Source organism: Penicillium robsamsonii (genome assembly GCF_028829455.1).
Source record: "Penicillium robsamsonii strain IBT 29466 chromosome Unknown utg000003l_segment0_segment0, whole genome shotgun sequence".
Taxonomy (NCBI): domain Eukaryota; kingdom Fungi; phylum Ascomycota; class Eurotiomycetes; order Eurotiales; family Aspergillaceae; genus Penicillium; species Penicillium robsamsonii.
The window spans coordinates 6,660,824-6,685,402 of NW_026643221.1; the positions used below are offsets into that span (position 1 = coordinate 6,660,824).

Here is a 24,579-nt window from a genome sequence, read left to right on the forward strand (position 1 = left end):
GACGTCCACCCAAAATTATATAAGGATGGCCTCCTCGGGGTGAAATTGCAGCAGCCCAAGAGCCAGAAACCGTCGTTCCAGCCACTCAAGTATTAATCCCTAAAGCACATGAGAGCCGTGGCCAGATGCTGATATATGGCTTTCTTGGCCGATAAGTCGGCGTCATTCATCGATGGGAGAAGCCGTTGGTCCAGGCATAAGCCAGTCTTGGAATATGGATGATGGTTTAGTTTGATGATAAGCAGAAGATAACAATAGGTATAGGGCAGTGGAAGAAAGATGATGGACATATATGGTAAGAGAATATAAATAGTGGAAGAAGGACAAACTGATATGCTAAACGACGATATTTGAGGGCAAACATTCGAGGATCTTATAGGATTCTCCGCTTTTGTAGAAGGTAGGTAGTATTATTGTCTCATCACATCTCCTTACTATATATAGTGCTCTATCCTCTATACATCAAGACTAGCTGGACCACCTCAATTAGGATTTCCAACCGAGAAAGTCTCGACCTTAACCTACATACGAACCAGGGCAATCCAAGATTTTATCTCAATGATGCATTATCTCATTGTACCATTATATATTACAAGTGTAATGGTATGGAGGCAGATAGTGGCGAGGCTGTGGCAGGAATAAAGATGTTATGCCTATTTTGTGCTCAATAGAAAATCAAAGATATATTTCCCCATAGTTTCGCTTAAACTTCCCCCCGCATGGCGCTTAAGAGGTTAAGAGGCGGAAAAGAAATTGGCTTAGCGCAGAAATGAGTTTAAACATGAGCTCATAACACATCACAATATGGAATAAAAGATAATAGATAAAATCCACCAAAGACATTGGACAGAGATAAGAATAGACCCTGGGAACTGGCCACAATCCATGGGTGTATGATCATAGTTAGTGTCACATAGTAAAGAGCCAGAAAAAAAAAAAAAAGTCTGTCGTCATTTCGCCAAATTCTCCCACCAGCTCTCTTTCCCCCGACTACCGCATTTGAGTTTCCCCAACTCACCAGTCTTCCTTTCGCATACAGTCTACACCATGTCAAGAAATATCTCTTACGGCCGTGGAGGCGCAGGTAAGCGCGCCCTTTCCCCATCGCTCACAACGCGCTACTAGCCCACTAATCCACTATACCATAGGCAATATTACCCGCCAACAAAGCACCCCCTCGCCCAAAGACTTCATAACACCAACAATCAAGCAAGAAGTCTACACAACAGGTCGCGGTGGCTCAGGAAACATGGTACAATATGATCCAGAGCGACCAGAAATTGCGCGCGAGAGCCAAGACGTCGAGTCACCGCCCCTGCGCGCCCAGCAGATCCCCCACCACACAGGCCGAGGTATGTTCTGGACGTAATATATGGAGCGCATGCAACATCCGGTATTTGCAAGGTTGTTAAAGTTACAGTTGAGCTAACGTGCTATTTCCATAGGCGGCGCTGCAAACGCTTACATCCCCACCCCCGAAGAGGAAGAGCGTGAAAAGAAGATCCAGGAGCAGGAGGCGGAGCTTATTCGCGTGCGCACGCAATCCAAGGATCGTGTTAGGGAGCTTGAACAGGAGAGACAGGAGTTGCGGAAGGATTCGCCTTCTGCTGTTTGAGCTGGTTATTGGTTATCAGGCGGTGGGGGGTTTGCGATTGATTCGTTCCCGTTGAGAGGGCTTGATGAAGGCTGATTTTCGCCCTGGGATTGGCTGCAGAAGATATTTACTTTTTTTTTCTTAGCTGCAGTGCCGATCCGGGGAGAGGTGATTGTCCGAGCAGAAACTAATCAGAAATCACTGCGGGCAGTGCTGCTTCGATTCGGGAGTCTGGTCTTTTTTTTTCCCTCATCGAGCTTTCGGTCATACTTATGGGTTTGTTACTTTTGTTTTCCTTTCTTTGCAAGATTTCTCCAATCCCCATTCCTGGCTTCACATACTCGGGGATTACTTCATACCTATCATGGAATACCGGGAAAACGAACGGCGCTTGGGATACATTTGGGCGGGGTTGTGTTTTGTCTATTTCCTCTATTGGCATACGCTTCGATGTGTGCAGCAATCATTTTCCTGGAATTGTTCCCTAAACACCGAGAAACGATGTACCCTCATGACAATCCTTGTCTGAATTGAAAAAAAACTATGCTATGTACAATCGAATGTCTATGCTAATCACACGCTCCATGCCTCATTATATGCATCGCTCACACCTAATCAAGAAATGCAGACTCGCCATCAAAAGCCAAGCGGGGATACTACTCGCACTTGCGCCTCATTCCTCGGGAGGAAACACCCCGTCGCATCAATCGGCCATCCAATAAGCTCTCGCCACTCCGGGTCAAGAAGATCCCCAATCTCCTGCAGAATCCTATTCCCCCAATCGCCCATCCACCATGAACCCCTAAGATGATGCAGAATAACCGTATAATGCGCCAGAATAACGAGCGCAAACGGCTGGCGCGCCTCAAGCAGCTCCAAAAATTCCGCAGGGATACGGAAACTCCAAGAAAAAGCAAACACCTTCGGCTCTCCACCCTTCATCAGTTGCTCGAGTGCTTGGCTGAGATGTTCAATGGCCGAGTCATACACATCTGTCTCATGTGTCGTATCCCGTATGGCCTCCATGCCATTCTGTCGTTGTAGGGAGAGAACCACCAGCCGCGACATATTCGGCATTGTTGGGGGCGGGTCTTTGGGGTGGAAGAGTGGGTTCAGCTCGTCTGTTGTGATACGTTCCTTCGAGATCACCATGATATTGACTAACCACCGGGTTAGCTGGAATACCTCGAAGAACTCGTCCAGCACGTCGGGCCGCTCTTCGTCCGAGTCGTTTTCGCTGTCGATTTGGCAGAAACCGAAGGTGAATACGATCATTATGCAACATAGTGCGAAGGTCGCTTGGCTTTCTGCTTCCGGTGCGTCTTCATCACTCTCGATACGGAGGCCTGCTAGCGCTTGTGCTTGGTGCGAGCGTGCTGTGTCGAGATATCGCCATTGCCGGGAAGATGTGCTTGTTGAGGCGAGGTGCAGCGCTGAGAGGGCTAGGATGCCTTGGCGAAGGGCTGGGTAGCGGAGGGAGAGCTGGGGGATGGTTGTTTGCCATATTCGTTCGGATGCGGGGTCCCCTGCCATGGATTTGTAGGTTGTTGTACACCAGTGCATCATCAATTCGAGGTCTTTTAGGTCAAGGGTTTCTTTGATGTGGGTTGAGAGGCCTGTTGGTGGGTGGTCGTGTTGGGGTTGGGGATTTGACTGCGAGGGGGAAGACTCTGTCATGGTAGGAGATGATGACGACGTGCTCGTTGAGGAGACGAAAGATCCATGCTTGCTGTCTAGCCGGGTCAGTCGGGGCCGAGGCAGATATTGGCTGAGCATATTGCGATCCAGGCAATGCACACAGGCTGAGCTCGGCTCCTTACACTGTGAGAAATGCGTCAGTGGGGACATTTGCGAGAGGTGATAATATTCCCAAATATGATATGAGCAATAGAGACTGGACCAGTCTCACTATCAGTTGAGTCGGGGTATAAGCCCTAAGGGGGTGTCATACTCTAACGCGCCGGTCACTTTGCATACTTGTCTGGCGTCGCTTATTCGGCCAGGTGGATGTTGATTCGCATTGCATTGTAGAGGTGTAAGGCTACCCTGTTTGTCGGGGGTTGCAGTGAATTTGAATCATAATCCGCTGACAAGGGTGTCCAGAGAAAGAATGATTTCCTGATATCATTAAAGGCCATCTCCGGCCCAAGCGGGGGTTAATATTTTGATATATCCATTTTGCCATAGTCAGTGCTCATCTCGGCATTCAAAACACCAAAAGAGGTAAGAGTGGCGCTGTGTCCTAAATCGGTAAATGCAGGATGGCTCGTGCTTCGGATGACATAATCTAGCCCACCTGAGGTCCCCGATACCTCCGTTGCCAATTAATTGCCTATATTGTACATCATTTCAAGATACATACCTTTCCCTCTAATTTCCGATCTTCTCGTATTCCAAACCATATCCCCATATTCCAAGTTCCAACGCAAAACGGCAAACCGGATGTATGGATATAAAGAAATATTAACATTAGAACCGCGCTAATGCTAGATGCTCGGGACACTATCCTAGGAGAGTATAAGGACAAGCTAAGACCCCACTAACATTCTACAAAATTAAAAAGAAAATAAAATAAATAGACTGTTTACGGTAACCCCACCAGCCTCAGCACGCTAAAAGCCCCTTCAGGACTAGCAATATGGGGCTGGCCCAAGTCTATCCGAAAGAAGTTACAGTTGAGTGATGCTTTTCCCCGATCAGGGATGACGCTTGAACTGTCCCATGCGGGATCTTGGGCCGATCACTCCATACCCTAATCTCCTTTACGATTAGCACCTCGTGTTCGCTCTGCTAAGCCCATATTATTTTCATTGAAAGGTTATCGCATCTTATTTCTATTATTTCTAGAAGGGTGTACATAAGCTCGGACAATTTCCCCCACAACTCGGCATTGTACTGATTAGGCTTTACGTTCGAATTCGTGTTTGAAAGGTCTAGATTGTATTGAGTCGGGTTTGCTTCCCTTTTACTTATTCCAGTCAATGGAGGGTATGTTTGGGCCCAGATTCCTCCAAGGCATCTCCACGACCCCTTAAGGTGTTAGATACACTACTTCCCAGTTTTCGGGGTATTGGCTCGCACGCAATCTATTCCAGGGCTATGTCGGGCTGACTCGCCATCCACTTAGCCGCAGATATTTTCTTTGTTTGGGTCTTGCTTCCAACCCTTGCCGTTTTGACTGGGATGTTGTGCTTTAGCGTGTTGTGCTTTAGCATCATTTAGTAAATGGCGTGCTTGGTGACATTCCGTGAATTCGGAGATGCAGGGCAGTGATTTTCTCGCCGGGGGGACTTAGGGCTTATATCGAGTTTTAGGGTTACTTATCTTTCGCATACCGACTTTTGTGAATGTGAAACTCCCGGATTTAGGCTAATTGTACGTAGTGGATCTACTTTGTCAAGTAGGACAGAGTTATAAAGAGAGCAGCTATTGCACCTCAATGCCGATAAATCGTGTAATGTTCAACGAGTGACCCCCGAATTAATGACTGCCTTTCGCAAGGCTGGTTTCACTTTGCCGATAAGCACATTCTCACTGCCCGGTGGCGTCGATGCTCAGACATTAAGCAGCGCCACCCCGTTGGTATTCTAGATCTGACCGAAGATACTGTGGATGTAATGCCACGTCGGTCATCTGGTTTCGACCCTTTCGGGGGAACTGAGCGCGGTCAGCATGGGTAGCAGCGAGATCAAGCGGCAATAGTATTGAGATAGCGCCTTGCGTTTGATAGGTGGAAGAAGATACCGTCCGCCTTGGTAGATTTACTGGTCGGCGGCAAGATAAAGCTTTTGGTATAGTAGATAGCCGAGGAGGAATTATTAACACCGTCAATATAGGCCTAGGAAATCAAGGATGTGAGGTGATGAGTTGTTGTGCTTGGTGCCAGGGTAGCTGCATCAGATCACATGTTCCCTGCAGCAAGGGTCCAGTTGGCTAACCGCATGCAGCTGGCAACATTGACGGACAGTTTCATATATCCATTCTAGAGATTGATTGTCTGATCGCTTAGGCTGGGTGCGATGTGTAAGACTGCAACGGAGTTTAGAGTGACATTAAAGCCGAGCTTCGTAATAATCCGATCCCTGGTGATATCCACCTCTGGGCGGATCCCCGGAGTCCGTGAATCCGGTGGTTACCACTTGGTTCTCTGCTAAGATGAGAAGGACGCCCATCTGCTTGTCTTTGTGTTGATAGTCGAGCATAAGCCTTGTTCCCCGGTTCGGGGTTTAAGGGATATTGGTGCTGATGATACCAATAACGCCACTTAATTCTGTGATGTTGCAGGACAAGGCGTACGTAATCCAGGCTTTCGGCGTATCCTACCGCTCGAGTTTGTGGTAAGTGCGATTTGGTCTCCGCGCCGAATTTGGACTGAAGCTTGGGATAGTGAAGTTCGGTGGCGGTCTGGTCAGCAGATGCATTTTAGACATCCTTGGATTTCTTCGAACGCACGGATGGCCTTTTCGGCGGTGCGTATATCTGTGCCATCTTGTGTTGTATATACGCCGGGTCGCCGCCCCTGAGAATGGCGGGTAATCAGGGCGTATTTTCTGATATAGTGCACATCATCAAGGTTGATATTGCGGGTCGGTACCACCTTGAACCTTGAGGTATGAACTTTGAATTTGTGGCTGATGTCGTAAAGAGCAACGTCGATACGAGGAACCTGCTGGAAACACTACACTGACCAATACAGTTCAGTCTATCGCTGAAGCCATATTTCCATGCTTTTTGCCAGAGTAGGTATCAGAGAAAACATATAGTGTAGTGCAGCCCGGTCAGGCTGTGCTGTAATAGTTACCGACATACGATTGGCCGTGTAACACATCTTGGTTGACACCTCCCGCGACGGCACGATCGACCGAAAAAGGTTCGGGAGGCCGTATGACTTAGTTCCAGCGTCACGGTGTAGCTCGGGTTGAACTCGACACTGACGACGCAATATTGTATTTCAGATAATATATAAAATCAAAGACGCTACTACCAATACCAATTCAAATAACAATACAAAGTCCTCATGATGCCCAAGTATTAGCCTGGCCCCAGCCAAGGTCACCATCGAGCCGCATGTCTACCTTGTTGCGAACCATCGAGTAGGACTTGGCCGTGGTGCTGTAGGCTTCGCCTGGGGATATGCTGAAGTCGAAGAGCAGGCGGCGTGTAGTGGTTGTAGACGAGAAACTAGGGGTAATGCCGGACTTCTGAATGAGGAAGTTTGTTCTGTTTGCGTCGGTGCCGAGATGCTCGCACCAAATTATGTGCATGAAGGCCTTGCTTGCATCTTTGTATTTGGGTGAGTCTATGAGCGCGCCGTAGGTGGCTAGACTGATAGCAGCTTTTACTGCTAAGTTAGTTTGGTTTGCTAGCTCGCCTAGGCGTCGTTATTGCTATAGAGATAGATATTCGGCGTAGGTGCGTAAGCTGTAGCTAGGCCAGTGTTGCCTGTTGCCTGTTGCCAGCTGGTAGGCGTAGATTAAGACGATTGTGTTGCGGCCCCCTTCTAGGGGCGTTTCTTTGCCGAACGAGGGGCTGGGGGCTGGGGTTTTAGTTTAGCCGATGTCGCGCATGGCGTACTTCTTAGTGTAGGTGTCGCTGCCAAGGAATAAAATACCGCGTCTACCATGTCAGCGTAAATAGCCCGGTCGTAGTCTGAGGTTGCGACTAGGCAATCGATCAACTCGTCGCGCATATAACCACTGCGGTTTAGCGATGAAGTTCGAGAGAGGAGCCCCAAGGGGGCGGGTGGCGTACCCCACAACGCTTATCCGTTTCCATTTTCCAAGCATGTCCGGGCATCGACGCCTTTAATCCGAAAACCCCTTGTGCCTTTCGTAGTGTAGTCTCAGCTTCGATCGCCTAACCCAGCTATGATCGATATCGGTGTAGATCTGGACTGAGCTCAAGTCGCCTGCGGCGAATGTCATGGTGAAGTAGGAGAATGGTATCGACACTGGTAGTTTTCGGGCAAGATCGGGGAGAATAGATTGAGGTGGATGTCCGCAATCCGGCTTCGACGGTGAAGACGGAGTGGAGGTGTGGGAAGACGGTGTAGGACGGTGCCGGACTTGGTATCACTGTAGGGGAACGTGCACGCCAAACAGCTTATACGCGACACCGTCCATGCAAGCCGTGGGGGACCGAATCAGATCATTGCCTGCCCAGGATTGGGGCAAGATGCCGATCAATAAATGGAGAGGATCAGCCCAGGGAGACATGTACTCCGCATCGCCAATGGGTATCACGGCGACTTGGTTGGAGAATAACCGATCCCTTCTCTGAGAGAGAATAAGGGAATCACCAACGCCATGACTGCCCAACAAGTGCTGAAACCAGTGCATCCTCAACACAAATTGAAGCCGAGATTGACATGTCCAAAATGGCATCTCGTTTAGGCCAGGGCTGAAATACCTCACATATCGCAATCCCTCTAGGGACGTACAGTGAGATACCCACTGTGGAATTACTAAAATCTGAGTATCACATTTACATTGCTACCTCCTTTAGTAGAGATGCTCTTTGTTTCTGTTTTGATCCTCGGGTAGTCTAGGAATGCTCCCTAGATTCGACATTTCTCATGTTTAAGAGGGCATCTTTAGTTTCAATTTCTGTACGCCTTACTACTCTGTGACACATATGATTAGGGGAGTGAAGGGGTTACCACACGGTCAGAACGTGTCATCCTCGTGGGAGACTGTAAGGGGGATTTATAATGCGTATGGGGGACATTCTGTACTCATTCTGTACTCCATAGATACTGGAACGTATTCTGTACAAGAAATCTCTTAAATATCTATAGATGTCCGAGAATCACCCGGATTAAAATATCTGGTTCCAAATATGGAGTCGTGAAAATTTCATCGAATCAAATGAAGACCGTTTGCGGGTTCTATGATCCCCGAATGCGGACTTGAAGAGCCTCTTGGATGGTCTTAATTCGTCGGTTTATTGAGACCCGACGGTTTGGGTCCAGGTTCCTGCAGAGAGACTTGTATCTCTCTCTCTCTCTCTTCCTCTCTCTCCCTCTCTTTTTTTTCCCAAAACGTCTCAATCTTTTTTTTTTCTCTCTCGGGTATGTTATTCCTGATCCGTGGCACACCCAGCAAATCTCCCGCACTTTGACAGCGTCATCGTGCGGTTGACCCAAAAAAATCCCTAGGCAGAGCTAAGGCAGAATATGCTAACATAGTGAACAGAATATCGCCACTCCCGTCAGCTCATTCGCGAACTCCGACCCCTTCGCTTCACTTTTCTCCCGGATTCGCATTCAAGGCGCTTTGGATTGAGCTTATAATTTGGGAATTGTTCACTGTGCGCTCCTTTGCTCTGTTCCATGCTCCAAGTGTGACGTCTGAACATCCCGCGGGGTCGCATGTCGCAGAACCCCCCTCCTCGAAACAACCAGGTAGTTAAGATCTGTCAATAGATCTATAATAAACCAGGGTCGTTTTATCCAAAGTCATCCTCGGTTCCTTCCAATCCGGTACCATGTACGCCGTCGAGGATAGACATCATCCCGTCCCACCTCCGCTCTCAATGGATCGCATCTCTGCTCCGTCCGTCCAGTACCCGTCGGGGCCCAACTCGCTACGGCAATCCGACCATTTGGCACCCGTGACAAACTACCATGATGGTCGCTCCTGGTCATTACAAGTGGTGCAACAGCCGATCCGGGCTCGTATGTGTGGCTTTGGCGACAAGGTGGGTGATTTTTCCGCATTACAGTTGTTTCCACCTAACACATATCCCAGGACCGGAGACCTATCACTCCTCCGCCATGCATTCGTCTGATTGTGCGCGACGTGCAAACCGATAAAGAAATCGATATCAAGTATGTCCGACCAGCTGCTCTCTACCCGCCGGCTTCCTAACCACCCCTCTTTAGTGAAATCGATACATCATTCTACGTGCTCACTGTCGACCTCTGGAATGCCGACGGTACCAACGAAGTCAACCTGGTCAAGCATTCCGCCACCTCCCCCTCCATTTCTACCGCCATGTCCTCCTCATACCCTCCCCCGCCTCAGAGCGTATCTCCGACCTACCCCGGCTACAACCAGAACCAGTACCCCGTGGGCTATCCTCCGCAGATGAACAATTACTACGGTGGTCAGCAGGTGGCGTATCAAAATCAATACGGTCAGCCAGTGACTTACCCACAATACTACTCTGGTGGTCAAATGCCACCGTCCATGTCGCCCGCTGCGCAACCCGTCTCTGGTGGACCGGGTGGCATGTTCACCCGCAATCTGATCGGAAGCCTTAGCGCCAGTGCGTTCCGATTGACAGACCCAGACAACAAAATCGGTGTATGGTTTATCCTGCAAGATTTGAGTGTACGGACAGAAGGCACTTTCCGGTAAGTCAAATCGGATAATAGAAATCACTCGACATAAATCGCTAATGGAAATCCAGTCTGAAAATGAGCTTCGTTGACGTGGGCACCTCGTCTACGGAAACCTCCAACGGCGCCCCGGTCATCAATCACGGAACCGCACCCGTTCTCGCCTCGGTTTTCTCCGAACCCTTCCAGGTCTTCTCCGCCAAGAAGTTCCCCGGTGTTATTGAGAGCACCCAGCTCAGCAAGTGCTTTGCGCTACAGGGTATCAAGATCCCCATTCGCAAGGACGGAGTAAAGGGACACCGTCGAGGTGGAGATGGAGACGACGATGATGAAGGCGATTATTAAAAGAACGATTCTTTGATCCATAGTGCACTACGCGATACACGGGGGGCACTTGGCTCATCGTATTGTCACATCTTTCCTTATCTTTGCTTTTTCCCGCTTGCTATGATTCAAGACATGGGGGAAAATGGTGGCGCGTGGCTTACGGTGTTCTGGGCAAGACTCAGGCTTGCAGGTTTCAATATTGCTACACGGAACGGTGCTGGAGGGTTTCTGTTTGTTTGTTTTTTTTCCGATTGTTTTCTTATTCTTTTGTTGGCCTCTGGCTATGTCTATCCATATCCTTTGCGGCCAATTGCCGCACGTACATACACTTTTCTTTTCGGCGAATTGAGGTCCGGTTTGAATTGCTGAGTGCTGATACTGCTTACCCAGCATAGAAAAAAAGTCGTTTGATATCCAAATCCACCGAGGTTTTTCAGTTATCTGTCCAGTTATTCTATTCTATACTCCATACTGTGATATCCACATGTGTAGTGGGTCCTGTAGATCGTAGTTATGTCTCAGATGGCCTTGTATGAGAGCCTGGTGTATAGACAGTCCATGTACAATATACAATGTAGTTGTAGTTCAACATCTACTACTCGGTCAGTATCACAAGCCGTATCTTACAAGCCAGACCATCCTTCAACCAAATTCCCGTTAAAAATAGCGCCCACTCTGCAGCTCGAAAATCCTCAGTACGCTAGACTAACCTACCCATGTTCCAACAAGTCAAAGATCCCTTACACAGCACGGTCCATAAAGTATAGTACATACCATCTCACACCCAGCGTAGTATAAATTCTTACCTTACTACACATACAAACCTCGACGAAAATAGCCCACCATCGCCACACAACACAGCCCACAGAAAACCTCACACCGTACCTGACAGAATATCGTCAACGCCGGGTTGTCCAACACCAACATCAACCTCAACGAACTATCCACGTCGGACAATGTACAACACTGTGGAACAGACTGGCCTCATCCTTCTCCTGACTGATCTAATCACCCAACCGTACCAGGAAATCTCGCCTTAGATAATCGACAATCACCCAACTGGTTATGTCCATCCTCACGCCATCCTGACACAGGGCAACAGGTAGAAACTTCTAGACGGAAGCTTCCACGCCATTGCGGTAGGGTAGTCTGCCCTGTGCCATCGCTGAACTAGTATATCCGCGGTACAAGCAGACGAGGTCGCGGGTATGCGTGTTGCCGCGTCCCTGCAGGACATTGTTATCACACCGCAGCAATTCCGGCACAGTCGCAAGATCCGGACTGCGTCAAGGCTTTCAATATTGCCAAACTAGCCGGTATAGGCTGTAGTGGGATGTAGGGTCCGGTGAGACATGGAATATTCCTGCATGTTCGCCGGTGCAGATAGGGCGTCAGTGGCGTTGGACGGTGTGTGATTATTTCCTTGGAAATGAAACTCCCAGTGTATTTTCTAGTAGTCGGGTTCATTTCTCGGTCCGTTGGGTTTTCCGGGGAATTGGAGGCGAGGTGTTCATGACGGTGATGGGGCGTGGGGGGTTAGATGAGAGGTTCCCGAGGTCGAGTAGGAGTTTGAGTAACGAATGACATCAAACGTAGATGTCTGTCGTATAGAATAAAGTGGATATTTGCGGGTTAAGCCGACTGTTACTGAGAAACAATCTCGCATTAGAGTAGTGAGGTGGTCAATGTGCCAATTATAAACTGAGACAAGGGCAGAAGATCTTCGCCCAAACTCCCCGATTCTTCCAAGGTTAACGATATCTAATCCACTTCTAATCATCTTCAATCCGCTATGTCATGTATGTACCAGCCACTTGGATTCGCGTAAAGCTTTCCCTCATTCTTGGCAGATGAATTGTTCTCCATGTCTCACATATCTTCGCCTGAGCGACGAAAAATAACATCCTCGGTAGTAACCCAACCTCCTACCGTTGCATAAACCATGCACAAGAGGATTATATTCGGAATATGGACTGTCTCAAACTCTCACAATCCTCCATCCGCCATCCAATGAATGAGACTCTCGCCACCTTAGCCTCTCTAGCGGTCAAATCCGACAGTCATGACGGAGAGTCCCTTTGATCCAATTCCCCGGAATGTGAGTTCTATTTATATTGCTCTCCTGATCGGTCTATATAAAGAGGTTCAACAACCGCCCATTCTTGTTACTATTCACATCGAGCATCTATTCAACTATACAAAAGCAACACGAGCCTTCAATCCTCAATATCCACCATGAAGTTCACAGTCACCACCCTAGCCCTTCCCCTCCTGGCTGCCTCCGCGCCAACCAGCCAGCCACCCGCCATCCCAAACCCGGCGTTCGGCGTGATGGCCATGCGCTCCGCCTCACCAATCCACTTCGCACAGCTGAACGCTGCCGGTCAGAAGTTCTACCTCCACGGGGAAACAGCCTCTTACTGCCCGGAGCAGGTTTCAAACTGCCCACCCGGAAATCAAACCGTCTTCGCTCCCGGTGGCGGCTCTTTAGTAAGTCAAAAGTCACACTATATACTCACATACTACAAAAAGCAACACTCGCTAACAATAAACAGGACGTCATGGTTCCTGGCGGCCAGCAGGTCTACGTTGACCCCAACGGTGCCCTCAGCTTCACCCAGGCCCACTCGGCCAATATCCCGGAGGGTTCCTCACGCGGCCCGTTCCAGTACGCTGCTGACGAGCCCTGGGCTCACTACTCCTTCGCTGGTTGGGGTGCCAGTGGGTTCATGGCTTGCCCGACTGATGATAGCCGCTGGCAGGTGTTTGCGGCCATTCAGAATGCTACTGTGCCCCATGGCAATGTTGATGAGTGTCTTGGATTCTCTGCTGTCGCTTTGACTTATGATGGGGAGGTTCCTGCTTGGCAGTATATCTAGGTCATTAATGTGGTTGATGTTCTTTTCTAGCTTGTTTTGATTTCTTGTAAATGTTGCTTTCCTCGATATGCAATGTATAATAACTACATTCCTTGTTTATCTGGATACAGGTTATTTGGATTTAATAAAGTAACAATCTATATCTCATATCTTTCGGGTTCTGTGTTGCAAGATAAACATTATGTACCTCGGCACCTGCTGTAATGGGCCGAGAAGCTTCAGGAACACCCATATGGTTTTTAAGTCTACAAACTCGAAAGTTCAAGTCAGTATGTCATCAGTGGCTGCAGGGGTTGTGGAAGGAGGGTAACACTTTGTCTCACTTTAACCTACCTGAGATAGGACAAAGATATCACAGCAAAAGCATATTGTATTCTGTGGGACTGCTCATGGCTATGGAGCCCAAATTCTCAGCCATGGATATATCAAGGGCTCGCACCAACTGGTGTTAATATCTCTGTGCGTAGGCAAGGCATAACCCTCCCGAAGTCCGCCTACATCTTAGAAGGGTTACAGAAAGGTGGTCGAGAGGGTTGGAGGAAGAGAAGAGAAGAGGAAGAAAGATGGGCGAAGGGGGGGGGGGGGGTTATACCCATAGCACTCGCACCTTCCCAGAACGGTTCTCTAATGTACCTTCCCTAATCGTGTCTGCTTACACACCCTGGACGGTATTGCTCTTTCCCATTCTGCAACTTGTCTACATGGAGTCCTTATACTGGGGCATGGACACTTGCTTTATGGCCTTATAAATGTAGGTACATCAGCTAGATGTGGCCTTGCACAGTGAAGCTATGCCGTGAAACAATTCTGTTGATACGCAAAAAATGATATTCATGAGAATGCAACTAAGTAACATAAAAGGGGGTCCTCTTGTAGCCTATGCCCCAGGCAGTAGGCAGGACATGGTTCATCAATCAATCCACACACTTAAATCACCATCTAACTTCCATGCATCTATATTGCAAGATCTAGTCCGAAACGGAGAATCCTCTCGGAGTTCCTATGGTTCGCTCGTTTATCCAGGCCATGGACCGTGGCATGCAGTAAGGCAGCCTTGTGCTTCTCTGCCATGGGGTAAATAAGCCTATAGACTTATGATGTGAATCCAACCCACGAAGGGTTGACTATGGGGGTTGAGGCACCCATGATTCCCTCAATTCGAGGGTACACACAAAGTGCTACTGCCAACGCGCGTTGGACATTGTGCTCGTCTTCGATGCATGCAACATCAGACGGCAAAAACCTATACAAGACTAGCTGTCTGTCAAGAGCATGTTTTAGGCAAGTTGATGTCAAGTGCGACTAGATCTAGTTCCGCCAGATCTTGATCGCCTTGTCTTTGCCTCCACTGGCGATCTTTTGTCCATCAGGACTCCAGTCGACGGCAAATACCTCGTCCTTGTGTCCCGGAAGATCCATCTTGAGCTTGCCGGTGCGCAGATCCCAGATCTTGAGAGTAGTATCCTTAGACGAGGACACCAGCATGCGCGAATCTGCCGAGAAACAGCACTGGTAGACTGCGCCCACGTGGCCGCGGAAGGTAGTGATGAACCTGAGGCGATATTAGCTGTAAATTACAACGATCAAAGATTGGAGACACTCACTTTCCATCACGGCCGTTCCACAGCTTGACATGGTTGTCGAATCCGGCTGAAGCGATATAGGCCATGTCCGGCGAGAAGGTGACATGGTTCACCTCTTTTTGGTGACCTAGCATCCGTGTGACAGGCTTGCTAGAAGAGGACGGCTCCCACAAATACATTGTGAAATCATCACTGGCAGATACTAACCGCTCGACAATAGTGTTGTTCACTGTCGCCGCCTCCTCAAACTTCTTGCGCGCAGCGGCGACCTTCTCAGCCTCGGTCACAGGGACCTTGCCAGTGTGGTCATGGTAAGCGGTGCGAAGAGCAAAGTCTGTTGACAGAGCGAGGTGGTTGATACGGTGGGCATGCGCTGCCAGGGTCTGGAGCAGGGTGCCATCTTTCGGGTTCCAAATCTTAATGGTCTTGTCGTGGGAAGCAGTATAGATCTTGCCTGTACCACCCCATCGCACACAAGTAACCGAAGACTTGTGGCCGGTGAGCACATGGTCAGTAACTCTCGAGACGACATCCCACACGCGCACAGTCGAGTCCTTGGAGGCGGATGCCAGGCGCGGCCGCCCAGACTCCTGCACGTGGTATGGCTCCCATGCCAGATTCGTGATCCACTTTGCGTGGCCCTTGAGCCCTGTGCCTAGCGCCGTGCCCTGCTTTGCATCCCAGAACCTCACGGTGTTATCCATGCTGCCGGTCGCGATCATGGCACCGTTCGGTGAGTATGCGACTGCCAGCACCCAGCTGGTGTGGCCCTTGAGCGTGTGTTTCGGGGTTCCAGTGTCACAGTCCCAAACACGAGCAGTTGCGTCTCCACTTCCGGAGACCATGGTGGAGGATGAGACTGGGGAGAAGGATGTTGCTAAAATTGCTTCGCCGTGACCCGCGATGGAGGCCGCGCATCGTGAAACAGCTCTCACTCGGAAAACCGCCTGCGGTGTGTAGAAGAGCGATACTGTATCTTCTGTGGTCTTGATACCGGGCTGGAGTAGCGAGTGGTACACATCGCGGAGAATGTCGATCGTTTGTTCCTCTTTTTCGGAATGGTATGCGAATCGGTATGGTACTCGTCCATCATCCTCCTGGAAAGAAATCGCCGTCAACACAACATTCAATTGTCAAGTCATCCCAAGGTGCAAATCTTACATTTCCTTGTAATGTGTTCAGCAGAGTCTCAAGGTTCTTCACATTGGCATCGGCGACTGGGACCGAGACCGCAGGCCCGGTGGGCTGCCCGGTTGCTTGGTCGAAGAATTGAACTCGAACACTACCCAAATCGGACGGAATACTCTCAATTTCCTGCTGCTCACGGGCCTTATCAGCCTGGACGAGCTTTTGGCGCTTGCTGGGGGGAGGATAGAGGGTCGACATTGTTATTGATTTTCAGGTCGATGGGGGAAGAAGAGAAATTTTGACAGCAAAAATATCTCGACGCTTATCTTATCGGCCGTATCGATTTATCCATCTACACCAGTCTCGGCCATAAGAGTTGGGCTTCACAATGTCGGTTTATTCATTGAATTCATTGAATTCCCTGGATTCTCTGGATTCTTTTTCGCCATCAGCCTCCAGGGGCACAAGTAGACATCCAACGGCAAGGCCGACCACGATAGCCACCAGTGTCGCAGCACAAGACATCATCTGCGCTGTCGGTGAATCGCGGGGTGTCTCATCCACTGTTGGCCTTGCATTTGTCAATCTTGCGACAGCTGAAGCAGTGCTCTGTCAGATATGTGACAGCCAGACTTACGTCAAGACAATCATTAAAATTGGTGTTTTTGAACCTAGCGAGATTCTGTTCATGAACACCGCCAAAGAGTCGAAGCTCCGTTATATCATCCAAGAGAATCTGCCAGATCCTATCCTCACCTTTCTGGACCGCAGATGGTGGTCTGAAAAGACAGGTCATGATTATGTAGAGCGGCTGGCATTCCCAGAGGAAGTCGACTCGCTCAAGTTGACTCTGGGCGGGAACTATTTCGCAGCGTGTTGCTTTGCCGCAGTATGGACACAATTAATGTTGCCAAACGAGAATACTCACATAGGAATTAGGTCCTCAAGTATGTTGAGGTCGAACTTCAGCGATCTTTTATCACGCATTCTCTTCGCATACGCTTCGAACCGTCACAGGGGTCCATGACAATTGACCTGGCGACTATTGTCTCCCTCGAACTTATCCAAAACCTGCAAAATGCGAAGTCTAAAGAAAGTCTGTTTGGGCTATTGAATGAGACATTGACGCCTATGGGAGCCAGACTACTCCGCGCTAGCATCTTACAGCCTTCAACAGAACGAGTCAAGTTGACAGCCAGATACAATGCTGTGGAAGATCTGACCACCAAAGAGCATATGTTTGTGTCTGTAAGACAGGCGCTCAAGGGCTTCATTGATGCAGATAAAGTCTTGACCGCGGTTGGGTCTCCCAGGGTAGCTAGTATTGAAGACTCGTGCTAACGGATTATCAAGATTATCTTGGTTCCTACCAAGCGGACAATACAATACGTCGAACAGTCTGTCAACAATGTCATCATGCTCAAGACTTATGTGTCTGCCATCAAAAAAATCTTCCAGGCGCTTGGAGCAGCACAAAGCGATTTGCTGCGTACCATACGCGAAGTAGACTCTACATTCCTTTGATGTTTTACTCAAACTAATGCATTCTAGTTGTGTGCTCCTGAGGGGCATCGTTCAATTGGAGAGCTGATTGACAGAACTCTGAATGAACATGTAGCCTATCAGTCAAAGCCACTTGATCTGAGGAACCAGCGCATTTATTGCGTCAAGGTTAGGACTCGTTTACCTGTACGCTGCGTACAGTTTGCTAACATGAATTAGGCCGGTGTCAACAGTCTGCTCGATGTTGCGAGGCAGACCTATAAGGAGGCGAATGCAGACGCCACAGAGCTGATTGAGAAATTAGCAGGCACGTCGGAACCTATATGAGTTTCATGAATGATTCTGACCTATCTCAGAGAGTTGCGACATGGTCTTGGACTTGAAGTATGATACAGCACGGCAATACTATATCTGTATACCTGCCACAGAACGAGGTCCGCTGCCGGATGTTTTTATCAACGTGTACCGCAAGCGAAACCGCATCGAGTGCCAGACGTTGGATTTGGTCAAACTAAACCAAAGGATCACCGATGCCCATAGCGAGGTGATCAATATGAGCGACCAGACAATCCAGGACCTTGTCCGAGACGTGTGCACCGAAGTATCCGGGCTTTTTCGAGTCAGTGAAGCAATTTCAATGCTAGACATGCTCGGGGCATTCGCTCAGCTAGCAACGAACAATGAGTACATCAGACCAGAGCTGACCGACACTCTTGCCATCAAGGCGGGACGTCATCCAATCAGAGAACAAATTCATAGCAGCAAGTTCATCCCAAACGATGCATACGCAACGCCGCAAACAAGATTCCAGATCATCACAGGCTGCAACATGAGCGGCAAGTCGACCTACATCCGCTCATTAGCCCTGGTCACAGTCATGGCGCAGATAGGCTGCTTCGTCCCAGCTCAATACGCCTCCTTCCCAATCTCCCACCAACTCTTCGCCCGCGTCGCCACGTCAGATGATCTAGATGCGAACGTCTCGACCTTCGCAGCAGAGATGCGGGAGATGGCATTCATCCTTCGTAACATCCAGCCATGCAGTATGGTCATCATCGACGAGCTAGGCCGCGGCACTAGCACCACCGACGGCCTCGCTATCGCCGTCGCGCTAGCAGAAGCACTCATCTCTAGTAAAGCCCTGGTCTGGTTTGTCACGCATTTCCACGACCTGGCGCAGATTCTCGCCGAGCGCAGCGGTGTGATCAATCTCCACTTAGCAGCAGACATCGCTCCCGACGCATCCAAAATGACCATGCAGTACCGCATTGCAGAGGGCCCTGTTCCAGATCGTCGATATGGGCTTGTCCTCGCCAAGCTCGCTGACCTCCCCCCTGCCGTCTTGAATAAGGCGCGCTCCGTCTCGGAAGCAATGGACCAGCTAGCTAGACGTAGGAGCAGCTCGTCGCGTGCCATTGCTATCGCCCAGAAACGGAAGTTACTTTTGTCTCTGCGTGAACAGTTATTTCTTGCCCGTGATGGCACGATGGATAACACTGGTCTTCAGGCTTTGTTGATTAAACTGCAGGATGAATTTGCGCTGCGTATGACTGCCATCAACAGAGAGATGGAGTTATACGCTGGTGATAAAAGTGAGATAGAGGCTCATGCTGAACCTGTTTCCAATCTATCAGTTCATACACCAGAAACTCAAGGGTTGGGTTCGACCGGGGATAACGAAAGAATGGACAACACACGTGTTTCCGAGTGCATTATGATCGAATCTGATTTGGATTCTGAGTCCGAGCATTTCATTGACGATGATAGTGTGGTATTGATCTGAAGGACTTGAAGTTGATGAGGATAGTAAGTGAACTGGCCTTTTTATTGTCCCCAATTCCTGTCGATCATATTTATGTACTTCTATGGTGATGGTTTGATGACTTGACGGTTTGTGAAGGCCACATCATTCCCTAATATATGATATCAAACACATGAAGTTAAAATAACATGGATTACCTCTATACAATACATTGTATCTGCATTCGCTAGTAGGTACAACAAAAAAAGAACAAGAAATTTACCCCAACGCATGATATGCGTTTTGATAGCGCTCCCCGTCATGCGGTATTCAATCAAACATAGGCCACAGCAAGGCCCAATCAACATAAGAAACGTAAATCAATCGAAATGTGACAGTAAATTAACCGAAGTGGAACAGGGTTTGCTTTCCCTTGTTCTTCTTCCCTTTCTTGCCATTACTTGAGTCGTCATTGCTGGGTTCGGCCGGAGAGGCGGTTCCGGAACTCGGGGCTGAGCCCCATGCGTTCGGGGCAGGGCCGCGGTTATCATTCCAACGGACGGTGCCACGAGTCTTGCCAGCCATGAGGACGTTGGGCTTGGGCGCTGCGGGAAGAGCGGGGAATGAATCGGCGCCGCGGGGAGCAGGCGCGGCGGACGTGCGACTGGAGGATGGTACTGCAGATGATGGGCGGCTGACCGGGCTAGGCATCGCAGGACGGGAGAGAGATGGCGGCGGGGCTGCCGATGCCCAAGGGGTGGCGGGAGAAGCTTTTCCACGGCGAGATGAGGAACCAGCTGCGGCAGAAAGGGGAGGGAAGGGGTTGGAGGGGGCGTTTGGGAGGGCACCGCTTCTGCCCACAGCAGAGCGGGAGGATTTAGCAGTTGATGACTTCAGGCGCAGGACGCGTTGGCCGCCAGTGTTGACAGCGCCTGTTGACATGCCAGGTAAAAGACCACCGGCTGGAAGGGCTGGGTAATCCTCGTTGATGGCACGCCAGTCATTCCAGGATCGCAGGAGACCGGAGCGCTTGGACTCATCCTCGTAGATCTCAGCGAGCTCCTTGATGAGCTTGCCCAGCTCGGTGCTGGATGTGTCGAATAATGAGAAGAAGGCATCGATGAGCTCAGTGGCTGAGATGGAAGAGGCGCGGTAGCTTGATACTTTGCTACGGAATTCGGCGAGTTTGGTAGCATCATTGCGGAGGAGATTGGAAGCACGTTCAATCACAGCCTCATGGCGCATTCGGCGGGTCTGGTCTTGTGCGGTAGCTGGCGCGGAGTTGGCAGAAATGTTCATGCCTTCAAATGCAGCAGTAGGAAGAGGTTGAGAGCGTGACGTAGAGGCAGACTGCGCCGGAGTGGTAGTGGCGGATCGCTCTGGAGCACGCACTGGTTGGACGTCCTCTCTAGTCAGCTGGCCGCCAAAGTTTCGTGTTGAGACAGACTGAGAACTCTGGATAGCCATCTGTCGCTGGTATGCAACTTCTGCACGGGTCATTGGCTGTGCACTGGAGACTGGCAGTGGCTCGGCGTTGGGGTCACGGCCTCGGCCGGCACCGCGACGTTGGCGTTGCTGTTGGTAAGGAGTGCGCATATTATCGAATTCAGCCAGATCAACCATTCTCGCGTCTCGCCGAATGTCCTTAGAAAGGCCTTCTGGATGTGCCTCGATTTGGTGAGCCTTCAAGTCCATTTGCGACTCGAAAACGACGAACTTTTTTTCCAAACACTCTTTATCCAGGCAAGCGAAATGGTCCTTATGGAAGTGATTTTCCAGTGCGTTGTAGTCAATGTAGTATTGTTGTTGACGGTGGGAAGAGCGTCGGTCACAGATGTGGCAACGTTCGTGCTTATCGCGGCAGTGGCTGTAAAGCTCGTCGTCGCCATAGAACCGTTGACGACAGAAACCACACTCGGGGTGGCCCCTGAAGCCACTCTGGTCTATAGCTCCAGGCTTGTCATCGCCGGACCTTTCGTGCTTACGCAATTCCGCTGGGGTGAATAATTCATGCTCATGAGTAAAGACCTTCTTGTTACGAGTACAAAGGTCACTAGACGGTGGGCACAGTCAGCTGCTGATTCAAAATTGCGCAGGTTCTGATATTAACATACCACATAACTTTGCTGTGCTTGCTCTTTACATGGCGGTGCAAGTCTGGCCACCCCAAACAGGCCACATCGCAGTCCTCGTCCGGACAATTGTATCGCAGCAACAGAACGGTGTCTCCAAAGATCTCATCATTTTCGTATTCGATGCCAAGGTTGTCGTCTATCCGAGCAAAGTCCTTCTTGTCGAACTCCTCATATCGCCGCACTGGATCATCTGTGAAGATCACGAAGTTCGATTCAGTCTGGTATACGAGTCAGCAAGTGAAACAAAATTCCAACAAAAAGTAAAGCAGCTCGTCGAGAAATAGTCGCAAGATGATCATACCCTGCAATGAGCACAAGCCTTGTTCTTGTACAGTGCGCGCAACCGAAGTGCACAAATGTGACACGTTCTGTGGTTACAGGGGGAGACCGAGGTATGTTCGACGGCAGAAGCGCAGATAAAGCAGACTTCCCCATCATCTGCATCGTCCGTGGCCGCTTCTACCGGTTTCTTTGTTGCTGATGTCGTGGTTTTCGTGGGCTGAGTATCGTGATTGTTGGTCTGATCAGTATTGCGAGTTTGTCGGCCTGCACCGCCGCTGCCACGACCACCACCGCGGGTGCGAGGCTTAGGCCGTTTTTCTCCATCGCCGGTATTGTGTTGCGAATCTCCACGGCCGGGGGGAGCTGCCCCTCCGCGGCCGCGGCGACGCCCGCCACGACCCTGGCTGGACGATTCTGGGGCTGGGGCCTGGTTATCGGCCATTGCGGAGACGGGGAAAAATGTCACAATGCAAGGTATGGCTCGGCGTCGATAACAAGTGTGCTGGAGCTGCAGAGCTCTGGAGTTTGTGAATTGTGGTGGGGGAGAGGTTCTGGAAAAAAGTGAGATGTCGCTGACTTATCCCGCATGCCGACGGACATTGGATGAAGATATGAGGTCTTCAACCGATCACACTCTGTGTCTTTGATTACGCGAAAAACTTCGTTGAGGGATTAAGTGACCCCTAAAGCATCTATACAAAGCCATACTTGTGTTTGTCCACTCCCTTATACAAGCGCCATGCCGGTGAGCACACAATTGTTATTGGGCAGATTCATCGGCCTGTTAGCACTGGCCTACTTTCCTACAAATGCCGACCAAGAACGTACAATCATTATCTCGACATACCTGCTCGCGGGATTATCCAAGGACTGCAGCAACAAGATCCCGTACACCAACCCAGACATGTCGGCTTTGTTGTTAGATCTGGTCCACCGTTCGGTCTCGAGCACAGAACCAGCGGCACACCAAGCTTATCCGAAATATGACGAGCTGGGAGCCAGCCTTGGAATAAAAGACTCTTTGGCTGGTAATAGAAAGGCCGCTGGTTACAATGTATCTATAGGCTAGGGGAACTTGACAACTCAGGGAGCATCACCTGGGCAGAAGCTGCGCAGAGAGCAAACGTCAATATCCATGACGTCCAAGTATACTTGACCTAGAAGGACAAATTGTAAGCTGTTACAATTTACAGTCTATATGGGAAGGATATGCACATATGTATATCATATAGGTGGTGGATTCCAGGACCTTCGAGACTGTAAAATCACCTATGGAGGGCTACACCAACTCCTGCTGGAGAGCATAAGCAAGTCAAATCCAAAAGAAACAAAAATGGGGAATGAAAATTGCTCAAAATTCACGCCAGCATCCCCATGCATCGCAAAAAAAAAAGAACCATGAAAGACCAAGGAGAATCGTTAAGAAACAGGACTTGGTTTGGAGCCTGCTCTTCCATAATGACCGAAGCCAATCTGTCACCCCCGAACTACTCATCGGGGTTGTACAAATTCTGATTCAGAATTTTAGTCATAGTAAACATATGGACTCGATCTTGTTTGAAGACAGCACGCATAGCGTCGTCGCAGAGGATTTGGCGGCGATCGCTCGGGTCCTGAAGCTCGTTCTCGCGAATGTACTGCCAAACCTTTTTGACGGTTTGTGGTCGCGAAAGCTGTGCAAAAATTAGCAAGGCCTAGTGGTCAATAATCGGGAGAGGTGCTCACTGTAAGTTCTCCCAGAAGTGCGGACAGAGGTTCGGAAAGGTTCATAGGTTTCTGTGGCCGTGTTAAAATTGATGGGAGGTTTGGGAAGGATAATATAAGGAAGGCATACGTGGAACCCAGTATTTCGGTTGACCTCCTTCTTAGGCTCTTCGCCTGAGCCAATATCTGAATCATCTTCTGCCTTGACCCTCTTCGAGGTCTTAACTTTGCTCTTCTTCTTCACGGGAGCTGCACGCCGAGTGTTGCCTCCACGGGTAGGTCGTGCGCGCGAATTCTCTTCAGCTTGCAGTTTGGCCGCAAACACCGCATCCGCATCGGTATCAGTATCGGGCTTTTGTTTCTTGACAGGCGGCGATGCGCTTGCGGGCTCGGAAGTGGCATCGCTGGAGACCTGGCGCTTCACAGGAGACGAGGAGGGAGGCGGGGAGGGCACCGCAGCTGAAGCTGAATCACCATCGTGCTGACCATTGCTTGGAACAGTTTCATCAGGCGACCCGCCAACACCGTTTTGTTCGGCGTAGCGATCAAATCGTTCCATGATCAGCTGCTTGATCGTAGACTTTGCGAATGTCAGCCACAGCTATTTGCCGGTCATCCTGTATAGCTTCGAAATAACCTTGCGCCATAAATCGTCGGAACTTGACTGACCTTCATCGGAGTGAGATCATAACCGACGGCATCCTGAAGACCTTTGCGAATTCGCTTCTCGGAGATGGTAGTGAGGTCGCTTTTGGCGAGAATATCGTCAATTATGTCGATATATTTGTCGCGCAACTCAGAGGTTACTATTGCGCAATATCACCGATTAGTTGTGAGGCTTTTGGGGGGCTTTTTGGAGAATCGGCAGTTGGCCCCGGGGCAACACCGAGGTAGCTTACACGACATCCTGTTGCTGGTAGATCACGTAGATTGGCTGCTTATGTTCAGACGGACGAGCTGAGTTTAGATTTGCCGTTCACAATTGGGATACCGGGGGTTTGTAGAGAAGTATAGTTGTCGAGGGAGAGCTCGAAGTTGTCAGGTGGGCTATACTCAAGTCGCACTGGCGCTTAAGACCGGCGGGGCATTGGAGACAGAAATGCCAGCGAAATAAGTGCAGAGACAAGAGGGTTATGAAAAAAATGATAGACCAAGATCTGGTAAGGCAAAGAGCTTGGTGCAAGATATGCAGTCTAAAAGAAATGTATACAAATTCAGAGCCGCTTGAAACGTCTATGATGATTGACGGGCCCGACCTCAAGCTGGGGAAATCGTGACTAAGCAGATGCAATTTGGTCACGTGTTTCTTAAAGCCTGAGGCATAAATATACATATGCTGACTCAGTGCTGAGTCAGTCCACA

At 49.7% G+C, this 24,579-nt stretch overlaps 10 protein-coding genes across 10 annotated transcripts; 5 read left to right on the forward strand and 5 right to left on the reverse strand.

Annotated features, from left to right (window-relative positions):
• Positions 1 to 1,047: 1,047 nt before the first annotated feature.
• N7447_007285 (DUF3602 domain-containing protein) lies at positions 1,048 to 1,615 on the forward strand (the record flags this gene model as incomplete). Its single annotated transcript, XM_057231547.1, has 3 exons — positions 1,048 to 1,084; positions 1,149 to 1,352; positions 1,446 to 1,615. The coding sequence occupies 3 exons, from the start codon at positions 1,048 to 1,050 to the stop codon at positions 1,613 to 1,615; spliced, it is 411 nt and encodes a 136-aa protein (XP_057086637.1).
• Positions 1,616 to 2,230: 615 nt separating this feature from the next.
• On the reverse strand, positions 2,231 to 3,620 carry N7447_007286 (uncharacterized protein; the record flags this gene model as incomplete). The annotated part of the gene is made up of 2 exons (XM_057231548.1): positions 2,231 to 3,415; positions 3,546 to 3,620. 2 exons carry the CDS (start codon positions 3,618 to 3,620, stop codon positions 2,231 to 2,233), a joined length of 1,260 nt encoding a protein of 419 aa, XP_057086638.1.
• A 2,989-nt stretch (positions 3,621 to 6,609) lies between these two features.
• On the reverse strand, positions 6,610 to 7,283 carry N7447_007287 (uncharacterized protein; the record flags this gene model as incomplete). The annotated part of the gene is made up of 2 exons (XM_057231549.1): positions 6,610 to 6,914; positions 7,169 to 7,283. The coding sequence occupies 2 exons, from the start codon at positions 7,281 to 7,283 to the stop codon at positions 6,610 to 6,612; spliced, it is 420 nt and encodes a 139-aa protein (XP_057086639.1).
• Positions 7,284 to 9,079: 1,796 nt separating this feature from the next.
• On the forward strand, positions 9,080 to 10,280 carry N7447_007288 (velvet factor family protein; the record flags this gene model as incomplete). Its single annotated transcript, XM_057231550.1, has 4 exons — positions 9,080 to 9,292; positions 9,343 to 9,422; positions 9,477 to 9,950; positions 10,007 to 10,280. 4 exons carry the CDS (start codon positions 9,080 to 9,082, stop codon positions 10,278 to 10,280), a joined length of 1,041 nt encoding a protein of 346 aa, XP_057086640.1.
• A 2,217-nt stretch (positions 10,281 to 12,497) lies between these two features.
• On the forward strand, positions 12,498 to 13,141 carry N7447_007289 (putative IgE binding protein; the record flags this gene model as incomplete). The annotated part of the gene is made up of 2 exons (XM_057231551.1): positions 12,498 to 12,752; positions 12,818 to 13,141. 2 exons carry the CDS (start codon positions 12,498 to 12,500, stop codon positions 13,139 to 13,141), a joined length of 579 nt encoding a protein of 192 aa, XP_057086641.1.
• Positions 13,142 to 14,449: 1,308 nt separating this feature from the next.
• On the reverse strand, positions 14,450 to 16,110 carry N7447_007290 (G-protein beta subunit; the record flags this gene model as incomplete). Its single annotated transcript, XM_057231552.1, has 3 exons — positions 14,450 to 14,693; positions 14,746 to 15,821; positions 15,886 to 16,110. 3 exons carry the CDS (start codon positions 16,108 to 16,110, stop codon positions 14,450 to 14,452), a joined length of 1,545 nt encoding a protein of 514 aa, XP_057086642.1.
• A 130-nt stretch (positions 16,111 to 16,240) lies between these two features.
• N7447_007291 (uncharacterized protein) lies at positions 16,241 to 17,682 on the forward strand (the record flags this gene model as incomplete). The annotated part of the gene is made up of 5 exons (XM_057231553.1): positions 16,241 to 16,741; positions 16,792 to 17,151; positions 17,206 to 17,355; positions 17,404 to 17,523; positions 17,575 to 17,682. The coding sequence occupies 5 exons, from the start codon at positions 16,241 to 16,243 to the stop codon at positions 17,680 to 17,682; spliced, it is 1,239 nt and encodes a 412-aa protein (XP_057086643.1).
• A 40-nt stretch (positions 17,683 to 17,722) lies between these two features.
• N7447_007292 (DNA mismatch repair protein MutS core) lies at positions 17,723 to 19,138 on the forward strand (the record flags this gene model as incomplete). The annotated part of the gene is made up of 1 exon (XM_057231554.1): positions 17,723 to 19,138. The coding sequence occupies one exon, from the start codon at positions 17,723 to 17,725 to the stop codon at positions 19,136 to 19,138; it is 1,416 nt and encodes a 471-aa protein (XP_057086644.1).
• Positions 19,139 to 19,498: 360 nt separating this feature from the next.
• Positions 19,499 to 21,955, reverse strand: N7447_007293 (E3 ubiquitin-protein ligase HEL2; the record flags this gene model as incomplete). The annotated part of the gene is made up of 3 exons (XM_057231555.1): positions 19,499 to 21,149; positions 21,211 to 21,449; positions 21,533 to 21,955. 3 exons carry the CDS (start codon positions 21,953 to 21,955, stop codon positions 19,499 to 19,501), a joined length of 2,313 nt encoding a protein of 770 aa, XP_057086645.1.
• A 1,045-nt stretch (positions 21,956 to 23,000) lies between these two features.
• N7447_007294 (SWIB/MDM2 domain protein) lies at positions 23,001 to 24,123 on the reverse strand (the record flags this gene model as incomplete). The annotated part of the gene is made up of 5 exons (XM_057231556.1): positions 23,001 to 23,186; positions 23,239 to 23,289; positions 23,348 to 23,797; positions 23,887 to 24,023; positions 24,117 to 24,123. The coding sequence occupies 5 exons, from the start codon at positions 24,121 to 24,123 to the stop codon at positions 23,001 to 23,003; spliced, it is 831 nt and encodes a 276-aa protein (XP_057086646.1).
• Positions 24,124 to 24,579: the final 456 nt, after the last annotated feature.